Here is an 18,121-nt window from a genome sequence, read left to right on the forward strand (position 1 = left end):
GCACTACTCTCTTGCATTAGAATGGAATGGCGTAGGGTGACATTGCGTGACTTTTGACGTGTGCTTCTCCGCTCGTCCCTCAGTCAGTGGCGTCAGACATGCGTTTCAAGATCTTCACGGAGAAGGAGGTGAAGCAGACGTCCAAGAGGCAGCGGGTCATCAACTCCCGGTACCGGGAGGACTACATCGAACCCATGGTGTACCGGGCCATCATGGAGTAGCTCTGGACAGACAGGAGCCGGTCCCAGGGCTCCGGCGCGGGGCCTGCAGAGTGAAGAGGGCCCGACCTCCGAGCCTGACCTCCGAGCCCCCTGCCTCGTCCTTCTCCCCGCGGAGCGAGGCTTCCACAGTCCTTAGGGCTAATTATTTATAAACTACGGCTGGGACTTTCAGTGACATTTCTGTGTGTGTGTGTGTGTGTGTTCACACCAGTTTACACCAGTTTCTCTCAAACCTTATTTTAGGTTTTGTTTATTCTGTAGGGATCTCATTTTTTTGAAGGAAATAAATGGTGACATGATAGAAAAATATCTTTATTTGTTAATTTTACAAACCAGACTTCATACACTGTAAAAAAATAAAATCAATTACATTTGTTTGGTTACAATATTGGAAATAATCTTTGGTCGACATGGCGGATTTTATGTATAGGCCTATTTCAGTGTATTGAAAAATCCACTCAATAAAAGTCAATGCATCTAGATCTGTGGAAATATTAAACAGAGGGACCCCAAACAAAATGGAAAATCCTGTAGGAATAAGTTATAACAGTTAGGCAGTCTTTTTACCTCCCAGGTTTACAGTATAGGAATTAATGAATGAACTACAACCAATATGCAGACTTTGTTGTGTGTGGTTTAACTGTGATGACCAAGCTAAATAGACTAGGTTAAGGAGACATGCCTAAAGTCTTATCAGGCCATTTCATATTTATCAACGATGGAATGTATGGTTTCACATTTTGACTGTTTTACCTTATTTATGATTGCTAGGTTGAGTTTGAGAACTCCTATTTTTTTACAAAAGCTTTGCTGGGCATTAAGTGCTAGAAATCTCAGATCTTTATTTATTTTCTGTGGTTGGGTCAGTATTTAAAATTCCTCTGGACTTAAATGTGCTCTAATACTGTTTTGGGGGGACTGGGTGGTATCCAAGCACTTAGTTCAACGGAAAGCACTTCTACCGTAACCCTTATCCCTATTGACCTAACAATGTTTTTTGGCCATTGTCTTTTATCAATTTCAGGTTCATAATGGAATAAATAGATTGCTTTAAGTGTTTTTGTTTTACTGGATAACGCGTCCCTGAAGGCCGATGATTAAGCCTCGTTAATAGTTAAATTGCGACTTGTTTATTAAATGCGTTATTAAAAAATGAATAATGCGGAGAGGCCCACATTTGAAATTGATCATTTGTCCACAACTGCTGGTGCTTTGTTTCAATCTGCTGTACCATTCTGTACACATTTTGTAAACTTAACCACTTGAGTAAAGTTTGGACAAAAACGGATGAGCCTTTGTGTCTGAGAGTAAATCGATTTAAGATGCATCTGCCAACATAAGAGCTTGGTACTAGTGGTAGGAGTGGAATGCTTCCAGCGTTCAAGTTCGGACATCATGTTGATGCCTACCTTTCTGCTGAACTGTTCACTTAAATTCCATCTTCTCTTCATGGCCTTAGGGACCTGCATGATGAAACTATGCCGGGTGCTATTGAGTATTTAGTACAAACATGACTCCTGGCCCCTTGGCATTGCACCAACATCTCGTATAGGAGATGGGTGTGGTTGACGGTTTTGTCAGCTGGGGAAAAATGCTTTGTCTGCTTTCGGTAATACGCTTCTATATTTGTCGGCATAGTGTTATTAAGTTGTGTAATTGATCAGTTGGGTTATGTAGTAACACTAACAGCACATCAGGGTTTATTTTTGTTTTATTTTTTTATCAGCAATTCCATTTCCAAGAATCCTTGAAAAGTGGTGTTAACCACTACTTGCCCGAGAGTGTTGTATTGCATACAATACAAACTATAGGAAAGGTATGTGAATAGCACCAAGTCGTCCTTTGGCTGTTGAGATTGGTATTCATCATTGCAGACCAAGATTAGATTATCTTGCATAACTTTTACATTAAGTCATTTCAAAAATGCTTTCATGATCTAGCTCCTTCGTAGCTCTGGATCTAGCTCCTAAGTAGATCCTGATCTCCTTTAGTAGCACCTGATCTCCTTAGTAGCTCCTGATCTAACTCCTTCGTAGCTCTTGATCTAACTCCTTCGTAGCTGTTGATGTAGCTCCTTAGTAGCTCCTGATCCAGCTCCTGATCTCCTTAGGAGCTCCTGATCTAGCTCCTCCACATACAGTTAATTGGTTCCTAATGCTCATGATTTTAATGTGATGTTGCTGTGGCCCGAAGCATCCCTGGTGGGTGAGCAGCATATCCACAGAAGCTGCTCCACACCAAGGTTACCAAAATAGATCTATTGATTAACAGCCCTTATATCTATCGGATATCCTTGACTATATAATAATATATGCTATATATTAGTATAGTAGCGCGGCAGTTCCCGGGGCTGGAGTGCTGGCCGGATGTGTAGTCCTCTAAGGCCAAATAACATCTTTGCAAGTGTCCTTTTTCTCTCTCTCTCGCTCTCGCTCTCTCTCATATACAAGGGAGTGACATGGAGCAACCTGTCTCACACATAAAACAGCTGGCAGATAAATGGCTCTCTTCCAGTCTCAATGTTCAAAAGAGTAGCTGTGTGCACATCCCACCTTCTGGCCAGAGCGCTGCGTCTCGCCACGCAGCACTCTACCTGAAAGCCCTTTCTGACAGAAAGCCGACTCAAGTCAGGTGACATGGTAGAAAGTGCCACAAAGTACATGTCAGGAGGGATTGGTGGTGGATGAACGGGTCAAACACGGGACATTCACCTAGGACCAGGGTTCATGACCTGTATTAGATTTCAGACTTAGTGGACTTATTATTTTCAAAGGGTGGTGGGCCATAAAACGACTTGGTAGGGCAGCTCAACTACCAGGTTGGGTTTAGGCAACATTTTACTTGGTTAGGGTTAGGTCGAATGCCCTTACTAGTGAGCCCTAATGGCCTATTTCTCCCATGTAAAGATCCAGCAGTCTTCCCTGTCCACCGTGGATCGTTTCAACATCTGTTGACAGACTGGCCTTGGACCATCCAGCCCTGTTTGCCTTTGTACTGTTGTACTGCTGTCACCTGTGGAGGGAGGAGGGAGGAGGGGCTGGGAATCAGGAAGTCCAGTTCAACAACAAAATGGGCGAGCACATTTTGTTATACATATATATATTTGTGATATAACAGCAAAAACTTTCTGTATGTAGATATGCTGTCTTGACTGTTATTTTGGTGTGTCATGTTGCTCAGTTCTGCTTTATCTCCATCTAGCTCTGCGCTCTCTCTCTCTCTCTCTCTCTCTCTCTCTCTCTCTCTCTCTCTCTCTCTCTCTCTCTCTCTCTCTCTCTCTCCCCCTCCCTCCCTCCCTCCCTCCACACCATCTCACCTCCTCGTAACCTGTTGTTGTTCGCTCGTATCTGTGGTGCAGCAGCTGTGCTTCCCTAAAGTTCTCTATGTTTATCTTGTATTTGGGTTGTGTTATGACACACACACACACACTCACACACAAACGCACACACAAACTTGACATAAACACTCATGGTTCTTTGTGATGCACGTTTTGATTTTGCATGCAGTTTACGGAAATATTTTCCCAACAATAATAAGCAACATTCAAGGAAACACAATAGAAGACTTTGTTGTGAAGGAGTACCAAAAGTAAAGAAAGAAGTTTCCCTCTAGTCTAGAGTCTTGCTCTTCTGTGTCGTGTGATAGCCATTCAGGGACCAATCAGGTGAAGGTCATTTTACATTGGATTTCAATGGAACCCATGAATTGACAGATGTCTTTGTTACAGGGGTTGAGTTACAGCGATGGAAAACACTGATCTCTTCAGCACGGACATGGGATTAACCTCCTCAAGTTATGCAGTGTTGGACCTTCGATTCATCTCAAGTAGAATTAGAGCCGTATAGAGAAATGTGTTTTTTCCAAGCCTATTTTCAGTTAAATTGAAAAATGTGAGTGTCATTAACATCGAATGTAACATAAACATCAAAATGCAACATTTCTGAAAAAACGGAAACACCAAGAGAGCCAAGGATATTTGAAGCTCATTTTTATCTGATATGACTGGTATGTATTTCTTGTCTTTTCAAATGCTAGCCTAATCATCTCTCTTTCACCTTCCTAGCTGCCACTCAAGTAACATGGATAATATTCTATCGTCTGACAGTTGCTCAGTTCCTCGTGTAAATATCATTCAATGCTTCGCTGTTATCACTGTAAAGAAAGTATTGCGAAGTCAAACACAATGTCACATGAAATGATCAGTGAGAACACCATTGATTGACCCGCGCACAAGCCAGTATTACATTTGTGTTTGTGTGTGCGGTCGAGTGACAAATAAAGCAAATATGCTAGTGAGCCTGACACTATTAACTAGGCGTATTACATTGTGCAATAGCAAGATTAGCAGACTTTGACAGGAAATTAGATAGCAGTGAGCAGTCATGCATACAAAAAATAAGGGCTTGGATGGAAAATATCAGCACAAGGGATGAACGAAAACGTAAAAAGTATGTCCAAGGGTGGACCCAGTAACAGCATGCATCCATGCTGTGCCTGGGTGAGCCCTATGTACCCCCATCCAGGGCTCTCCGAGATCCTCAGATCACCAGAAATCCTTGCGGCCAGCCAATCCACGCAGGGCTACCGGTACGACTGGATTCCCCTCTTCCTCTGTGGACTGACTTCGCCTTTGCCTTCGCCTGGCTGTAATTCAATGAAGACCTTAACTTGATTGAACTACAACAAGATCCCTGGACTGGAGCTAACGTTTCCACTGAATTATGCATGACCAGAGAGCGGACACGTAGAAAAGGACTCCTTGATATGTTTTCGCAGTCAATTAACTGAGCTAATGATAAGGCTTCAGACTATTTGACTAACTGTTTATTAAAAGATTACACAATGCCCCTTCAGGTAAACCCAAAATTGACAAACCTTATCCAAATGCATGATCTTAGTTGTGTGCTGGTTGTCTTTGCAAGCCCCTTAGTCAGGTACATTAACCTCACATTAGACTCAATCTCCAAACAGCAACATCCCGAGGTGCTGCTGTTCCAGAGCTGCATGCTGCTACATGTCTTGCCGCTGGTTCTCTCCCTAACTCAAGCCTGTGCCGATGAAGGCTGAGTAGTCTTCTGGCAGCTACCGCTATGCTCCAACCCTGTCACGATAAGGCCCCTACTAAATGAGCCTCAGTGTGTGTGTGTGTGTGTGTGTGTGTGTGTGTGTGTGTGTGTGTGTGTGTGTGTGTGTGTGTGTGTGTGTGTGCGCGTTTGAGGTGCGGAGCACTTTTGTCGATATGTTGTGTCCCATTCGTAGATTACCGGTCTGAGATAAATAAGGGTCAGAGGGAGTGAATTGAGCGTATGGTTTGTTGCTGTGCTTCCTGCAATGCACCACACCAGATCCAAGAAACCATATCTTAACTCACCATACTATCCTTTCATACACCAAACATTGGCTTAGCACACCACACCATATTAAGACTGCACTCTCCCAAAGGCCTCTCTTTGGCATTCCATTGGTCACACAGTTGTATGATAGTTTCACGTTTCTTGAAGAGCATTCAGCAAACAGCCTTTGACTGTTCTTCTCTTTTGCATAATGCTTGCTTTTGGTTGTAATTTGCATCTCCCCTGCTATCTTTCACTGTTCTCTGTGTCTGTTAGCTGCTCATGAGAGGGCAGCACACCACGGAGGGTCACCCTAAGCCTATGGGTTCCCCTAAGGCCCTGGTCACATGATGAATCAAGCTCATAATCGTCTGAGAAATCTGGGACCACCAGCATGCAATCTTTCCACATCCCTCTCTCTCGCTGGGATCTTTTCTATGCCACCATAATTTTGTTCAATGGATTAATTAAACTGAGGGTAGGCATTTTATTAAGAAGCAATTTTGTCTTATTTGTTGAAATTCTCTTAACATCGTGACTACAATAAATAAAACAAATATTCACACAAAGAAAATAAACATTTTGTTTGGCCAGAATTAAATAATTGGCTGCGCACACTCTGCTAGTCCACTCATCGTGCATGACAGGGGTCTTCCAGAAGGCTAAGCAATCCTATTGCTAAAGCTAGCGAGCTAGTCATGTGTTTTTGGGGAGTAGCTTTTGAAGGATGCCTGAAGGGAGGGAAGGGGTGTTTTTGGTTTGAAACTTTCAAAACACATTAGCCTAAGGTGCAGAACATGAATGCAAGTATTTGATCAGTGTGAAAGATTATCACACCATGTCATGAAAAACTAAATTTTATGTAGTTTCCAGAAAACTTAACATTAAGTAAGCACGTACTTGAATAGAAATATACAAAACGCTGGAAGATGTTTCAATTAACCAAATATTTGTGTATTGATCAGCTTAATTTTTTTTTTTCCATGTAATCTCAATCAGTTTTTTGTATTTATAGAAAAACAAAAAGGTTGTTTATTTTTCGACATATAGATAATAGGAACATTATTTTTGGAATGCGCCCTGTTAATTATTAAGCAATGTGTCGGGTACATTAGAAAGCCCTCATGACAGCTGACCCTTGCCTTGCACACAGTTCAGTGCCCTGCTACTCTTCATGGTCCAGGCTTCATTTCTTTTCTTTATGAACTTCATGAAGAGTGTCCTTAACATTTTAAAAGGCTGAGAAAGGGAAGTGACTCTGACTACTTCACAAGGTAATATTTGTTATAAATATGATGGATGTTAGACACATTCAATGACTTATGATGATATTGGTGTAAAAAACATTTTTTATGTCGACCCTCCTCATACATTTTTTCTTTTTTAATCCATTGCTTACTGTTCGCTAGTGACATTTGGTTTCATTCTATATGAAAGAAAAAATAAATCCATGTGCATACATTGGCTGTCCTCAGTGAGATTAATTTAAATATGATCTTGAAAAAAACGGAATTCTATTTATTCTATACAGATGCTGAAAAGATTTTTTTAAGATAACACACGAGTTGATTATATTTGATTGATCCTTAATACATCCTTCTGATGTATTAATCCCTTTTTACTACTACTAGAGTTTCCGTGCACTCGTTGCGCTCACTCAACCTCTAGTTGTAATTAAACCTATAGCAATAATGTGGAATCCCCAGTAGATAATGTGACAAATTTCTGAGTGAGTAATATAATAACATTTTGCCAATAATGAAACGCATAACATTTTGGTTCAGCTATTACGTAATGAAGCAAGCATAATAATTTCCTCCTTACGTTATGAAGCAAGCACAATCATTTTATACTTATAAGCCAGTTTCACACATTTTGCCGCATTTGTATATCAGGAGATACTACCCTGAGGGTGATTCACACTTCATGCTTTATGTGCGGACATCGATGTAGTTTAGACATCAGTAGAATCAACGGGGGGTTTAGGGGGGTGTGCTGGCAAGGGGCGAGATATTTTGATTTGACCATAGACAAAATGGAGGCAGAATGGGCCGAACTAATCGCGATCATCTTAAATGTCGCTAAAATTATGCATGCATCGTATATTCCGTTGCATCAACCAAATCCGAAGCATCGATCGATGAAAGAATGGAGCATGAGTTAGGGACAAACAGAATAAACGACGAAGAAGAAATGCGTCAAGAACGACTGCGTTACTGGAGAAAGAGAGCGTATTATTTTGCTTCATTTCGCATATAACTAACACTTGGACAAATGTAGTTGATTTCTGTTTTTAACTGAGAAAACAGGGAGTGGAACGACGGGAGCCTATAATGTTCAGCTGACATTTTTGGTACACGTACAGCTGTGAACTCATTTATTGTTATTTATTGCATGAAGTGTACTTTTAGGATTATATAAGACCTTTTAGCGTTCACCACAAATTACTCTTAAAAGCAGTGCCAACATTTAAATATTTTTTAACCATTCAGCAAACAAAAGGCAACAGGCTGATTATCATTTAGGGGGGTACTCAATGACATGCAGAAGCGTCATCAACCAGCCCATTGAAGTGGTGTGAGAAATACAGACTTTCTACTCCTCATACACATATAAGGTAATTTACATTTACGGAGAAAATACTAGCTTAGGGGTAGTATTATTCAGGAGATTTTCACAGTACAAATGTCAGGATATGTTGTTCACACATACGGCCCATCAGGACAATATCAGGACCTACACGTGTGTCTGAAAGCAGCTAGTGTGTGAGCATTTGATGACATTGAAATTTGTAAATGTATGGGTAACAGGAGTAATTGTTCAATGGTAAGTGTTGTATACTCTGCATGCAAATCATTAAATAGATTTTACTGTTATTCAGGGCTCAAAAGTACATTGACATTTTAAAATGCATGGCAACTACTATTGGTTAGTTGAAAATAATAATCATCATTGAAATTAAACATCTCTTCAAGTGTCCTGGCCAAGACAGGCAGCAGTAGCCTACAATCACACGCATACAGAGAAAACAAAGAGCAACAAAGTGTAAAGACATTTAGGGAGGCTCAAGGAGGAGAGTAATATTACATTTGAGCAACAAAGTGTAGACTTGTGGTGGACTCTATAGACATAATTCACCATACTGTGTTATTGACATGTTTTCGTTGTGTTCTAGGGACGCTGTCTCTTTAAGATCACGTGACATGTGTGTTTATATGCCGGTCGGCGCAATGTTTGAATTTAAAGGTTTTTATGTGACAAAACGAATGACCTGCCGTTGCTTGTCGAGGTGAGAAATTGTCTGTTCACTTCTTATATTGCAATTTCTAGAGTCTATAGACAGAACGTCTTATCTGGGAGTGTAAAAACACACAGACACACACACCACAGCCACACAGCAGTTGAGAAGGGAGACATTTATAGCCATAGGTAACACCTGAGCGAAAATCTTCCCCAAGCGTCCTGACACAGTGCACGTCATACTGTGACCACCCTGTGTATTTGTGGGTGCGTCAATCAAATGCATCCCATTTGGATTTTAAAAAAGTTCCTAACTTCCATGAAAGAAAGTTTCAGCCTTTGAAAATGACCTGAAGGGGCCAAAATAGTGGATCAGCAGTGGGTTTATCCAAGTTAACAAACCCCAAAAGGGTTTGTCTCTTGGCCCTGCCGTCCTCAGTGAGGGTTTCAGTGCGCAATAATATAAACAGTAGAACCGCCTGATGCCGCAGTTTCAATTCCATTCAAAAAGCTTTATGGCACGACTATTGTTGTTAACAGTATTACCAATGCATTATTTATCTTTATTTTTTGCACCTGATGGAAATATGTTGTCTTTCCCTACGAGATTTTTTTACATTTTTTTACATTAGTAGTCAAGGAGGGGCCCTATTGTTGTTAAGGCGGCCACCTTAACCATACAGTGCTGGGGGAAACACTGCTTTCAGTTAGGGGCGGCTGGTAGTTTGGCAGTGGCAGAAGTTGGGACTCGGAGGTTAACCAGTGTTAACAGTGAAAACGCCTGTGTACCTTTCCAATCCAATAAGTCAGTTGTAGCATCGCTTTGCATTACATTTATATTGGGATGCAGAGTGTATGTAATTTGCAATAATGTGCGTCTTAGCCTCATGTGGGTCAGTTATTCAGGGCTCCCTCCTCGGAGGGAAGCCCTTGACCATAACAAAGGAAATAGTGTTTGGAACCCATGTGAGAGACCAAAATAGTTTAAAACATTTCCAAACTATTTAGGCTATTGTTCAGTTATCTGACTAAAGAAATAGTTTCAGGTGAACTGCGCAGAAAATTTTGTTTCGGTGTTTGTGTGTGTGTAATGTGCATTTATCTCCTTAATTCTTACACAGTGGACAACAGTGGAAGAGCCTATTGTATTCCCGGCCTGAATCAATATTGATGAATCTGTATGCTATGTTACCAGAGTCGCCAGTGTCAAATGGAACATACTCGCCCCCTTCCCTTCCCCTGCCTTAACCACGCACCCTAATGCCCTCCAGCTTTGGCTCTCGGCCAAACTGCTTATGTATAATATTAACGAGGTGGGAATGCACAGGATACGATTCAGGCTAGGAAATCGAATCAACCAGGCAATCTGAGCATGTGAGAAGTACAGGTGCCATTGAGCTGCTGTTGTAACATAAGCTGGTGTCATCAGTCAGAAAGACACACAAAAACCTGGCCCAGAGCATGGGGCCAGTGTTGAGGAGATACTGTTAACACGGTTACCTTTTTTAGGGCGTCTTCTTGACTGCCGTTAGAACTCGGACACTGTTGGAGATGGATGGGTAAATTGATTACATGAGTGCTATATAATGTAACTATACACATAATACGCTTAATATATAATATAAATGTATAATTTGTCTGATCTTTTTTTGTACAATAGGCTATATATCATATTTCATTATGAGTCACTATTCACAAATATCTTAAATGTTTTACATTTTTGATATTTCAAGTATATCAGGCTTTTAAAGCAATTTAGTCTTTTAAAGCGAAGTTACACTTCCAGTCTTTGAAACCGTCTTCTCCAGCTGCCAATTACTTTTGCCCATCTCAAAAAGTACCTAAAAAAAGTAGGACTACCCCAAAAAGCGACATTCTCTGCCAAATAAGAAACAATAGGGGAGATTCCAGTGAGAGAGGCTACACGGTCACCCGTGACGAGTTGAGCGAACCACCACGGGAAGGGCACAAAATGTAAAAGTAGCCGACGTTCATTCCTTTGCATATAAACGGACCTGCATCTTAAATGAAAAGCAGTGACATGTGACGCCGAGGAAGCAAACTGTTACTGAAACGGAAGAAACCTGCTGCAAAACATTATCACAGTATTTCCTTTGGATGGTGATGTGGTGGGGGGAAGCGGTTTGGTAAACGCGTCTTGAGGGTGGAGTGGGAGACGAGCGGCCACGGTGGCTGGACGTCTTGAGCGAACACACCGCCGGTGCTCTGTCGTGGATCTCTACATGATGGTGGTGGGGAAGGGAGGGAAGACACGGTCGTACGGTCGACCCTCCTGTTATTCACGTTAAGTCGGTTTGTTTTCCTCCCAAACGGATTTGAGATACGGAACGGGAAAAGGTAACGTCACCATCCGACCTATGTGAATTATATAGCAAATTATTACGACATTGTTTCTTTAGCAGTCGACAACGATGGTTAACCAACAGTCGGGTTTTTCATGTGAACGGGAATGCAGCCTAGCGTTTTGAACGACGACCGAAAAGATGATGCGGTTATTTTTTTCTGTGCAATGTAATGTATGGCTATATCTGCGTGTGAAACGTTTGGTCAATCATATAACGCTACTGGACCACCACCTCTGGCCACATTTCCATTGACTGTAGCTCGACGCAGGCCTGCCGAGGAGACCTAGACCTGGCCTACTAACACGCTACCGCTAGCTCAGCGAAAGTCGCCATAGGGTTTTTTATACACTAGTGTTGTTCTAATATGCTCTGCTTGTCTGTTTCCTACATACATTTGTTTTCCACTTAACTCAGACCGTATCACAGCGCGGATAAACCACTAAACTACCATGTAGCAGTCGTACTCGAGTCTAGCATTGAATTATGGGACAGCCGATTTCCGTTATTTCCTCTGTTAGCTGCTAAATTAGCCCTTCATCTTTGGTCCGTTATTAAACTGAACAAACGAAAAACGAGTCAAACTCATGTCATATTAAGAATTTTCCCAGATTAATGAGATGTTGGTTTTGGGTTTTGGCAATCCTCTGGTTCGAATGAGCATATACCTGGTGGTGGACACATTGTTTAGTGTGGTCCTCGTCCAGCCTCAGTCTACTGTTCATCATTATTAGCTGTACGCTACCTTTCTCATGGTGACATGTATTGAGTTGCTAAAGTCCTTGATGTTGACGTCATGATTCGGCTACACTTTTGTCCTGTCTCATCCTTGACCCCTTCAAGATGCAACCTAAGAAAGCAGCATATAGTTGTATACATTACACACAGAGGCTGAGGTGGTTTGCCCACTATATTTTCTTATTGTGTTGAGCAGTTATCAATAATAATAATAATAAAGTTCCAGGTATAAAGTCCCAATATCCAATAATGTTTCATTTTTCATGGGCTATGAAGCCTACATGTTTTGAAATGTATGTATTTAATTCTAAACGTTAAACCTGGATTAATAGTGATCCAATCCATCCATTCCTTTATTATTATAGACCCTAATTTGCTCTTGCTCCGAGCTGTTCTCAGAATGTGTTTTACATTTACACAAATTCTTTATGACATGCTCTGTTCCAACAAGCCCTGCCTGACATTTGGTACCTTTTGGGTTTTTCCTGTGTGTGGTTATCAAGATGCAGTGAAATAGTGGCAACGATAGCAGAAATCGTAGCCTGTTTTTAATGACAATATGCTTTAATTAGACCGTCTATGTCCCATATTGTGTCTATTTGGAGTGTTATAATTCATAAGTTAGTAATTAAGTTGGTTTCCTATCTCTACATTCACATATTCTTATGTCGATTTGACAAAGTTACAGTTCAGACCAAGGGATTTAAGTCTAACTACAACTATGGAACACTGGCCACCCATTAGTGTTAATATTGTCTTTAGTCTGTGCGCTTTCTTAAATTAAATGCTACAGCACTTCAGAGTGATGATGGTTTCTAGTTAGTGTTCAATGTCCAGCAGTAATGGTTGACTTCCTGAGTGTACCATTGGCTAGCCATTCATTAGCTCAATGTTCATTTGAGGTGCCTCAAGGGATGTGTGGTACTAGGTCAGGTTGGCTTAGCTCAGGAGGTAGAGCAGTTGTCTTCTAACCCTGAGCAAGACACGTAACCGTAACTGCTCCTGACAAGCTGGCTGTCGCCTTGCATGATTGACTCTGCCTCGGGTTTGTCAATATATGTATTAACCGATTTAAGTCGCTTTAGATAAAAGCGTCTGCCAAATGCCCTAATTGTAATTTTAATTGTACTGGGTTCAGATTGTTTTGCATCTCTCTTGTATTAATCCAAATTGACTTGCAGCTATCTACATTTTCCAAAGATGCCAAGATTCAAATTCAGAACTGCATCACTGACTGTGCTTCACCCTAACAAGTAGTTTAGAGCGACATGTTCCTTTTTATGGAGTTAAAAAATATAATTGTCATGAATCGAAAATCTCTTTCAACACACATAAGTATACTTTTCAGAATGAATGGTTTTGCAGTCACTGATCTAAAAGGCCGGTCCCTGTAGTGTTTGATGTGTTTGGTGTCGTCCACCACCAGGGTTTCCACAGCACTTTACAGCTTAGGCGGCCCCCCGTACAACACACGCCTGCAGCCTTAACTTCGTCGTCATAAAAAGAAAACGTTGGCTTTGAATAATTTAAAAGTTAAAATTGCACAAATTCTCTAACTGTTCTTGATTCAGTTGTTATTTTGAATGTTGTTTAGAACTTTTCTTTTAAATATTTGTAAAGTTCAAATTGCACAAATTCTTTGACTGTTATTTTGACAATTTTTTAGCGGCCTGACGGCAAACCCCACCACCTTAACTAACACATATTCTGCAGGAAAGCCTGACCACCATCATCATCATCCTTATCATCTGGTCTTCACAGGTGACGGGTTCGGCTGGTGCCATGTGAATAACTGAAAACACCATGAAGCCATCACACAAGCTGCTGTTCTTTCTGTGCCCCATGCTGGTCCTTGGCTTCATCTACTACTCCTCTGGGAAGCTACACCTGCATGTTTGGGGCCAAAAGCCACGTAAGTTGCCCTGCACTGCCACAGCTGCTACTGTTTTGTTTTGTGCATTTCTTTTACTGGCGTCGAAGGGTGGTTGGGGGCTGCAACCTATTAGAATAGCCTTTTTCTCTTTAAAAAATGTTTTTTTAAATGGTACCTTTTGACTATTTATCAAACATTTTATTAATAATCGGGATACTTAATCAAATTGCTCCTTTCTTATTGTTGGATTGTTGGGTTCAGGACTCATTTCATCCGACAATGTTATATCAAACACACACTGGTCAACAAGTACAAAACAAGAAACCTGTTGCAGTTGTGGTTTTTTTTACGTCTTTGTGCTGTTGTCAGCGGTGTGCTAGCCTAGCACCCACCCTATGTGGCCTGTTGTGAAAGTGGAGACGAAGCACGTCTGCTCTTGATTCACCTCTTCTGTTTGATATCTATATTATCTGTTGTATTGTGTTTCTGATTTTCTCCCAGATCCTCTTTGTGTTTCTATTTCCTTTCTGTAGTAAAATAAAACCTTTCTTCAAAGAACCATTTTTAATTGTTTTGTAGGTCTTAATGTTTTTGGGTGAGAAGATTTATTTTCCCAGCCCCTCTCTGGTAGTTCCACTCATGTTAGTCTACAGCGAGATAGGTATTTATTGACCTTCATTCAACAGCCTTAGCTCTTGTATCAACATGGTGATAAGATAGCTCAGTTTTTTTATGACGGTAGACCAAATAGAGCTACTATTTGGATTCCATGTTAAAAGTTGAATTATTTCACTGAAGAATATTCTCATTATATGACATGCATTGCTCTCTGTAGAGCGGGAAATGACACATTGTCAATTCCCAAAAAATGTATTAATAGTAATTCTAAAATCTGAAAAGCCGATTTCTTAACGCAGTTCTATCCTCATTCATTTTGATTTTGAAAATGTCTGTATTTTTGTAGCTTTTACAACCAAAATAGATAGGTAACAAGGATTCATTTTTTAATGGATTGCGAGTTTTTGGTTTGTCAATAGAAGTATGATCTCCCTTACAAGCATTCACTCTTTTGAAGGAGATGCCATGATACTAGTATGTAGTATGTACCCCGACATCATCACTGTGTGTGCATTACTTTTTGTTTGCTGTTGAGATCTGGATCTAACTGATCTGGTTCTATCTAACTGGATCGAGCTCAAGCTGCCCATTACACCTCATAATGAAGCCAGCAGAGGGGGCTCCAAGTTTTCACTTGGCCACCATATAAAATGCATTGGCTGGTAATACTAATGAGAGAGAGTTTTCATCCATTGGCTATCCCTCATCCCGAGCCCTCTGTCCGTTTTTCCAGGAACATTAGTTTGGGAATGTTGATGGGCACTGACAAGAGATGTTTGAACCTCAGAGGCCTTGGACCTCATTTACCGGTATTTATAATTGGAGACTTTATTGACAAACCAGTGGCTGAAAGTGGGACTTCTTCTGTGTTTTTAGAAGTAGATTCCTGAACTTCACCGGCCATGATATCTTGGCCTATAGAACAGCATTGATGACACAAACCGTTTCCGCGGCCCAAAAAAGGGGAGGAACCACCCTGATACATTATTCATAATGTGTGGCAGGTCATTTAAAATACCAGCCAGTAATTTGTCTGTTCACTTAAACTGTAACATTGAGTTTTGTGCCTTGAGGCACACGCTCTTCTTAAAGTTGGAGAAACCTTGTCTCCTGCAGTGATGCAAATCTGATCGCTAATAAGCAGCGAGGTGGTTAAGTGAATCATTTTTTGTCTCTAAATAGTTTGGTCCTCCACTAGTTTTCTTAAATGCCAATTTAGTTAACAGTCCAGTCTGAGTCCAAGATAAACTTTGACTGTGAGTTACAGTGTGAATAATTATGTCCTATCCAACAACATATCTTGTCGTTGTCTTTATACTTGGAAGAGTGGAAAGATCTACTGGCTAAGTAATGTTTTATTATTTAAACTGTGTGTGTGTGTGTGTGTGTGTGTGTGTGTGTGTGTGTGTGTGTGTGTGTGTGTGTGTGTGTGTGTGTGTGTGTGTGTGTGTGTGTGTGTGTGTGTGTGTGTGTGTGTGTGTGTGTGTGTGTGTGTGTGTGTGTGTGTCAGCAGTGCCAGATATGTTTTAAAGGACTGATGTTGGCTAAGGGAGAGAAAAGCTTTTCCACACCGCCTCCCCCTTCATTGAACTGTGGCAAACTAAGCCATTCTATTTGAGTGAGAGGATCATATCTGCATAATCTCCTTCCTCACTCTTGAAAGGATTGTGCTGGGTGGGCCTCCCACCATTCCAGGGCCAAATGGTTTCCACTTGGACGGCGGCCGCGTGCATCATTAAGATTATAAATGATCTCTGTTACTATTTTTATTAATAACTAGATTTGAAGCTGTGGTTGGCTGGGTACCATATGGCCAGTTAGTGCTTTCCAACAGGATGGATATGCCCCTGGTGCTAGCATAACTCGAGCTCTTCTTCCTGGGAGAGTGTGGACAGGGATGTTTCAGGCAGGGTCTTTGGTTGGTATAATTGTTGATGCTGTATGGATCACGCTTTCTTGGATGGCCTTCTCACAGCAGTGACTGGGCCTTTCAGCATTAACAAATGTATTATTGTAAAATGGTATTACAGTCTTGCCGGTTCATAAATAGCCATGTCATGGCAGAAGTCCAAATGGCCGTGAGCAAGCAGACACCTACGATCTCTTACTCTGCGGCTACGAGCATTAGAAACATCGGCTTGGAATGTATCGCGGTGCAAGACAGTTTCTATGACCTTAACGAAAGTCTTATTGGGTTTAGCTACATCTCTCATTAACGCAGAGAGATGGGCATATGTGCACACGCCATTTGCCAGAGGCGTTCAATTATTAACAGTTGGTAAATCCAATCTAACCCTGTTTGACTGCAGATGCGGCAGCTATCATTGCATTCTCTAGACATGGACATTTTTAACCTTTCTATATCTATCGATATCCAGTATTAATCTGATCATATTTCCAAGCAACTCTCTTGGGAAAAGTACTTATGTAATACTTTTTTGTTCTCATAAATGTTTGATATATGACTGTCTCCACTGAAGTGCAATACATTGGGGGGTCTGCAACGGCTGATTGTTTCAATCACCCCTTTGTGTTTTCAGAGAGTGATGAAGAGTCTACACTCATGGCCTCAACTAAAGGGCCTAAAGTGAAACTGGCGACAGATAGTCATGTCACAGGTAGAGGAGCCATCCGCTTGCTGGGCTCATGGAGGAAGTGTTTGTCTTTACAGTAGGGGTCGACCTATTCGTTTATTTCAGGGCCTAAACTGATTATTGGTAATCAATGGGACTGATAACCGATATTTGCGACGATATACATTTGCCGTAATAATGTACATTTTGGTGTCAAAATTTAGAAAAACAAGATAATAATATTATCATAAAAAATATGATCCTGGCTACTTCAATGTGTGTGTGTGCGTGTGCCTAGCCCAAAGTCGGGCACTTTCAGTGTAACTGGGAAAACTGGTTATTCTTGTCTTCAGGGGGATGATGTTTATTTCAACTTGGACAATATCTGCGGCCTTAAACTGGGTACACACAGGCCAATTTATAGAATTTAGAAAGCGTGAGACCACAAACCTTACGATGGATAAGACACAATTAAATGTGTTGGTGGTTTAATGTGTGTGATAGGTAACAGTTTTGCCAACCCAGCACACCACACACTAACCGATACCATTCCACAACAACCCAGACAAAATGTTCATAACCGGCAATCAGGCCAATCGAAAGATTGACTTTAGTATAAACAAACATGGAGACGACGGTCAGGAGAAACTAGTTATGCTAGCTTTTGCAGTCGGAACTTCCTCCATTTCGGAAGACCGCCCCACCTTTTTTTTCTGCCACCAAGGCTTCTGTAATCATATTGTTGGTATTAGGTTTTGTCAGCGTGGCTCCGAATTGGCTATCGTCTTTCCGATGTGACAATCGATTGCCTGCGTCCTCGACCGTTTTCGGGGTTCCCCTTATACTACAGCATATCTAATCGTAAATATTGAACATGTACTTTTTTCCAATTTTTAATCGTTGGGGCACCAATCCTTTAAAAGCATTCCTAACATACCCCACACCACAGGATAATCTGGCAAAAATCCATATACAAAGTTCAATGGATTTTAAGGTTCAAAACATTATGCCAGGGATTTGCTTCCATATCTGAACTCTAACCTGCGTTCCCCTGTGCGTGCCTGTCTGTGGCACACAGAGGATTGCAGGTGAGCCTTCAGTGTGAAAAGGCTTTTACTTTGACTGGTAACCGATTGTGCTGTTAGCGGGACATTGCTTGAGA

General features: G+C 41.2%; 2 protein-coding genes and 1 long non-coding RNA gene across 7 annotated transcripts in view; 2 read left to right on the forward strand and 1 right to left on the reverse strand.

The window, feature by feature from the left end:
* Window positions 1-2,571, forward strand: part of LOC130387556 (lysine-specific demethylase 4A-like) — a 52,194-nt gene extending 49,623 nt beyond the window's left edge. For both annotated transcript variants that reach the window (XM_056596716.1, XM_056596715.1), the window contains one exon: window positions 84-2,571. In XM_056596716.1, coding sequence (XP_056452691.1) covers window positions 84-221 — 138 coding nt within the window. In that variant the 3' untranslated portion in view covers window positions 222-2,571. The remainder of the gene's footprint in view (window positions 1-83) is intronic.
* LOC130387560 (uncharacterized) lies at window positions 404-11,893 on the reverse strand. Its single transcript, XR_008896312.1, has 3 exons — window positions 11,826-11,893; window positions 10,295-10,336; window positions 404-3,233 (listed from the first exon to the last, which is right to left on the reverse strand). It is a non-coding gene; the product is annotated as an uncharacterized LOC130387560 (long non-coding RNA).
* st3gal3b (ST3 beta-galactoside alpha-2,3-sialyltransferase 3b) overlaps window positions 6,675-18,121 on the forward strand; it is a 43,942-nt gene continuing 32,495 nt past the window's right edge. Inside the window, exons 1-3 of one of the 4 annotated variants that reach the window (XM_056596720.1) lie at window positions 6,676-6,828; window positions 13,657-13,807; window positions 16,927-17,004. In XM_056596720.1, the coding sequence (XP_056452695.1) occupies window positions 13,699-13,807; window positions 16,927-17,004 (187 nt within the window). In that variant the 5' untranslated portion in view covers window positions 6,676-6,828; window positions 13,657-13,698. Of the gene's footprint in view, window positions 6,829-9,787; window positions 11,153-13,656; window positions 13,808-16,926; window positions 17,005-18,121 lie in introns of those variants that run through there. The other 3 variants (XM_056596721.1, XM_056596723.1, XM_056596722.1) reach the window with 3 other exon arrangements.

The sequence above is a fragment of the Gadus chalcogrammus genome, chromosome 8 (genome assembly GCF_026213295.1).
Source record: "Gadus chalcogrammus isolate NIFS_2021 chromosome 8, NIFS_Gcha_1.0, whole genome shotgun sequence".
Taxonomy (NCBI): Eukaryota; Metazoa; Chordata; class Actinopteri; order Gadiformes; family Gadidae; genus Gadus; species Gadus chalcogrammus.